The sequence below is a fragment of the Macrosteles quadrilineatus genome, unplaced genomic scaffold (assembly GCF_028750875.1).
Source record: "Macrosteles quadrilineatus isolate MER2022 unplaced genomic scaffold, UCM_ALF_1.0 Scaffold_9__3_contigs__length_116548681, whole genome shotgun sequence".
NCBI lineage: Eukaryota > Metazoa > Arthropoda > Insecta > Hemiptera > Cicadellidae > Macrosteles > Macrosteles quadrilineatus.
In genome coordinates, this window is record NW_026542602.1 from 24,408,026 (window position 1) to 24,413,929 (window position 5,904).

At 35.9% G+C, this 5,904-nt stretch overlaps 1 protein-coding gene across 1 annotated transcript; it reads left to right on the forward strand.

The window, feature by feature from the left end:
• The first annotated feature begins 2,899 nt into the window (after positions 1-2,899).
• LOC129003289 (uncharacterized protein K02A2.6-like) lies at positions 2,900-5,143 on the forward strand. The gene has a single exon (XM_054431579.1). The coding sequence runs from the start codon at positions 2,900-2,902 to the stop codon at positions 5,141-5,143; it is 2,244 nt and encodes a 747-aa protein (XP_054287554.1).
• Positions 5,144-5,904: the final 761 nt, after the last annotated feature.

A 5,904-nucleotide genomic window follows, 5' to 3' on the forward strand; every position in this document is an offset into this window, starting at 1 on the left:
AATGTGAGGCAAACTTTATTTTATTGTTAACGTTTATAAGTAAACACACGGACAGGACTAGCTGTTTCAGAAGAAACTTACACCGGAAGCCCTCAATTTGGGGCAGGAAGTGGATTGTTCGTGAGAAGCGGAAGTTTATTATCAAAAAACAATAACAGTTTAAAAACTTCAAAAACTCAAAAGTTAAAAAATTTTATTGAAATTACAGGTACCCCGTTGTTTAAATTTCAACATACTATTAACAAAATAATTGTAAGTTATTCCAAGTGTTTGATAAACGTTACATTTTGTATAATAAACACTGCATAGCTCCAACATAGTTAACATACTTATCAAATTTATTTTTAAATTATTCTTTGCATTTCGAAAAACAACTGATAAGTCATATTATATTCTTTGCTCACAAGGCAAACAAGGGTTTAAAAGGGTTCATCAACACATTTCACGATTAGTGAGCATGAGTTGTCCGCCTCTGTCACATTTTTAAAGACATAAAATATGTAACACGTTTCCTATCTGAGTTTATAAGCACTATTTTATTTGTTCAGTGTTTAAAAAACAAACAACTATCAAGTTATTTTGGTATTCTCATTCCAATACAAAGTGGTTTTTATTAACCCCATAATGTTTGTCATTTACCTGCATTTTACCAATCAAAATACAAGACCTCAGTGATACCTGGCTTTCCAAGTTATGTATGTATTGTGCTAGACTAGACTTATGACCTAAATTGTTGGCCATTTTCGTAATACTACAAACAAGATGATAAGTACCTTGTCTGCGGTAATACATACTGAAGTTTGCAAGCGTATTTTAACCCAAATATGAGTGATGGATGAGTGTAGGATGTATGGCGCGATCTTGCAGTCTTGTTAGTGACTTAAGGCCGACATGTGCCCAAAGATTTGCCATAAGCAGGTACTTTACGAAAATTTCAATAATTTAATACCACTATGAAAAAAATGTCAATGAAGATATAAATTGAAAATATAAGTCGAACATTAAATTCTCACACTGATTTTATATTGGTTTGAAGGTTTTTAGTGAAACAGATCATACAACACAAAATTAGTAAAAATAAAGTTCCAAGAGAAAAAAAAAAAACACGTTCCGAAAAAAAAATGAAAATGAAAAATACTATTCCATCAAAAACAATAATTTTTACACAGAGTTGTACAAACAAATGGATTATTCCCTGTGACATGTGACATTTATTCTGTCTTAAATCAGATGATGTAATATTTATTATTATTATTGTTTGTTGTGTTTATGTTAGTTTTGGAGTTTTTATGGTGAGTTCTATTAAAAACCAGTGTTCAGTACCAATAAATAAATATAATTTATGAAGCTTTATCATTGGTGGCAGCGGTAAAGGTAATATACAAACTTAAATAGAATAATGGACCTTTTAAAACCTCCGTCAGCTATTGATTTAAATAGCAACACATTAAATGAATGGACTAAGTTCAAGCAAAAATTTCTGTTGTACCTGGAAGCAACTGAAAAATCTAAAAAGTCGGGGAAAATCAAAGTTGCTTTACTGCTATGTTTAATGGGGGATGGTTGCCTAGACATTTTCAACACCTTTGAATTGGATGATGGGGAAAAAGACAATTTAGACACTGTAATTAAATGTTTTGACGAATACTTTGAGCCTAAAGTAAACACTGTTATTAATAGGTATACTTTCTTTAACCTCAGGCAAAAGTCCGACGAATCAGTTCAGTCATTTGTAACTAGTCTAAAAAATCAGGCAAAAAAATGTCAGTTCGGGGATCAGGAAGAAAGCCTTGTAAGAGATCTATTGATAATAGGGACTAAAGATGAAGCGTGTAAAGAAAGGTTGTTGATGACGAGTGATTTGAAACTTGATAAAGCAATTCACTACTGCACGGCTAGGGAGGAGAGTAAAAAACAAGTGCAACTAATGAAACTTGATTCACAACTTGACGAAACAACTAATGTAGGATCTAAAATTCATAACATTACTTTACCAAATTCGAGTAACATTACAAATAAAAGACAAGTTAAAGTCTGCTCTAAATGTTTAAAAACTCACAATTACAGAAATTGTCCTGCTTGGGGAAAGAAATGTATAAAATGCAAGAAATTTAATCACTTTGCAAACGCCTGTAAGGCCCAAAACATTCATAACATTGAATCTAATGAGGACATTGAACCTAATGAAGTGGGAATTAGTGGCGAGAGTCAGGACTTAAGTATTGAAACTATTGTTGTCAACACTGTAGACTCAAAACATAGTTGGTGTCAGAATATTACCGTAAATGGGGTTGACATATCTTTTAAGCTCGATACTGGCGCCGACGTCAATGTTATTCCTTACAAGCTTTATCAACAAATAGCTCCTGACGCTAACATGACGACTCCAGGTAAACGCCTCAAGTCTTATAGTGGGCATGACATCAACGTTGTAGGTACTTGCCTTCTAAATTGTACACTGGGGGGTTCTAAAAGAAATTTTTTAGCAGAATTCTACATTGTGAATGAAGATGCCTGTCCCATATTAGGGCTTAAAACATGCCAAGAACTGAATCTCATTTCTAGAGTAAATGAAATAACTGAACCAAGTGAAAGTGTGTACGATAGGTTTTATGATGTATTTGGTGATGAGCTAGGAAAATTACCATTCGTTTATGATATAAAACTTGAAGATACCGCAGTTCCTAAAGTTATTCCTGCCAGAGCTATCCCTAAAGCTTTAAATGATACAGTTAGGGAAGAGATAAATAAAATGGTCAAAGACGGTATTTTAAGAGAGGTAAGCGAACCTACTGATTGGGTACATCCGATTGTAATAGCAAAGAAGCCAAATGGTAAAGTTAGAATTTGTATTGATCCAAGAACTCTTAATAAATATATAAAAAGGGAACACTACAAAATGGCGACGCTCCAAGAAATTTTCTCACAGTTGGATGGTGCAAGATACTTCAGTGTACTGGATGCTTCTTCAGCATTTCTACAGATACCGTTATCAGAGAATAGTTCTCGGTTATGCACCATTGCTACTCCTTTTGGCCGATTTAGTTATTGTAGACTACCTTTCGGATTGAATAGTTCCCCAGAGATTTTCCAAAAAGCAATGGACCATGTAACCTGTGGATTGGAGGGAGTGAGTGCATACATAGATGACGTCCTAGTGTTTGGTAACTCAAAAGAAGAACATGATGAAAGACTGGCTGCTTTCTTAGAAAAGGCAAGATATTTTGGACTTAAGCTGTCTAAAGAAAAAAGCCAGATTGGCCGTGAAAGTGTCCAATATCTAGGTCACAAACTTACTCCACAAGGTATTTCAATAACCGAATGCAAACTGAAGGCTATTCAGGACTACCCGAGCCCTAGGGATAAAAATGACCTCCAAAGATTTTTGGGAATGATTACATATGTAGGAAGGTTCATTGATAATCTATCTGATAAAACAGGACCACTACGATTACTGATGAGCAAAAACAAGTCTTTTATATGGACAAGTATAGAACAAAAATGTTTTGAAGCATTAAAGGAGGAGATAACAAAGGTTCCTGTTTTGGCCTATTTTGATGGAAGAAAGAAGTCTACTTTGTCTGTAGATGCTAGCAAATTTGGCCTCGGGGCCGTTGTTTTTCAAAATGACCATCCTATCGGCTACAGCTCTTCAGCTTTAACAGCAACTCAGCAAAGGTACAGCCAGATTGAAAAAGAGCTTCTGGCAGTAGTAAATGGTTGTAAAAAGTTCCACTATTACCTATATGGAACAGACTTCACAATAGAGACAGATCACAAACCTCTACTTGGTCTTTTAAACAAACCTATAGCAAGTCTATCACCACGGCTTCAGAGAATGATGATGGAACTGATGAGATACAATTTTAAATTAGTTCACGTACCGGGAAAAAAAATGTTCATTGCAGACTCCCTGTCGAGAGCTCCAATAGATGAACATTTAAACACAAGTTATCCGGACAACGGAGCTGAGGTAGTTTACTCCCTGGCAGTTTTTGCTAATGACGATGTAGTAAATAGACATAAATATGCTACAGAAAGGGATGCCGCACTAAAGCAAGTACGTTTTTACATAGAACATGGATGGCCTGAACACAAACAAAATTGTGATGACAAAGCTCACCTTTTTTGGGAAAAAAGGTATCAATTACATTTATACGATGATCTGATATATATGGAAGACCGACTTGTTATTCCGAGTGAGCTGCGACCCGACATGCTGAGGCAACTACACGCTTCACACCAAGGAATTAATTCGTGCCAAAACAGAGCACAGATGGCTTGGTACTGGCCAGGAATGATGAGAGACATAAAAAACACAGTAGACCAATGTACAACATGCCAGGAATACCAAAGATCAAACCCAAAAGAACCTCTTAAACCATATCCAGTGCCAGAAATCCCATGGGAAGAAATTGGAGTTGATTTCTTCAAAATTAACAATACCAATCACATGCTAGTGATTGACTATCATTCCAAATTTGTGGAAGTAAAGAAGATGAGTACAACAACAGCTGATTCAGTAACTGCAGGATTGACACAGATATTTAGATCTCATGGCCTGCCTAAGAAATTACACTCCGATAATGGCCCTCCGTTCGATAGCCACAAGTTTTCCACGTTCACAGAAAGGTATAAAATTGAGCATATAACTTCGTCTCCGTACTACCCAAAATCTAACGGGATGGTGGAGAGGGCTATACAAACTTTAAAGTCAATGCTGTCTAAAACGCTAAAGACCAAGGGAGATCCAAACCTGGCCATAATCGATTACAATAATACTCCTAAAGCTAATCTCAGAGCACCTGCTCAAATGCTAATGGGAAGACTACTAAAGACTGTTCTTCCTGCTACTAAAGATTCCATGAAACCACTCTTCCCTACCAATGAAACAGTTCTAAATTTAAAGCAAGCCCAAGAAAAACAAAAAACATATTATGACAGATCGGCTCATCTACTTCCAGAATTAAAGGAGGGCGAAGAAGTTTATGTCCAAAAGGGAACTCGAGAATGGGCAAAAGGAAAAGGTGTCAAGAAACACAAAAGCCCGAATTCCTATTTTGTACAAATGGACAGCGGAGCAGTTTTCAGAAGAAACCGGTGCCAACTGAGACAATTTAAAATGGAAAAGAAAAAAGATTGAAATTGAAAAAAAAGGACATGTGACATGTGACATTTATTCTGTCTTAAATCAGATGATGTAATATTTATTATTATTATTGTTTGTTGTGTTTATGTTAGTTTTGGAGTTTTTATGGTGAGTTCTATTAAAAACCAGTGTTCAGTACCAATAAATAAATATAATTTATGAAGCTTTATCATTTTCCCCACATAGACACAGCCTGTGTGTGGGAAATGCGCTTCACCAGCAGTCGAACATCTACAAAGACAAAGCAAAGGCAAGGGCATCCAGTCACTCATCACACCTCCAAAGCTGACCCAGATATTAGGTGGAACCCCGGGGAAATCAAGCAGAAGGCGCCGTAGTGTGAGGCGTGTGTATTGAACAGCACAAGGACAGCTTTGTGCTTATAGTATTGCAATTAGATTATGTTAATTGTGTGTGTAACTGTGTGTAATACGTACGTAAAGCATAACTACTAATCCTCTAGTCGAGTGCAAGTTTTTGTATCAATTGAAACGTCGTGTGGGCTACAAAGTGTGGTGAATTGGTATTGTATCGTTTATTGTGGTTGGAGATGTGACACTGCGAATGTTCTCATAACCTAAGAAACTATGTCTTGTTTTTGAAATCTTATTGTCTCCAGTTTTGTCTACTTATGTACTGACCAGTTATTTGTCACCAAACACTCTGTATTTCCATGTAAAAATTGTGTATCCATTAATAAATAAATAAACAAATCGTACGAAGCAAGGTTCACTAGGAAGCTGTTTATCCCAGTG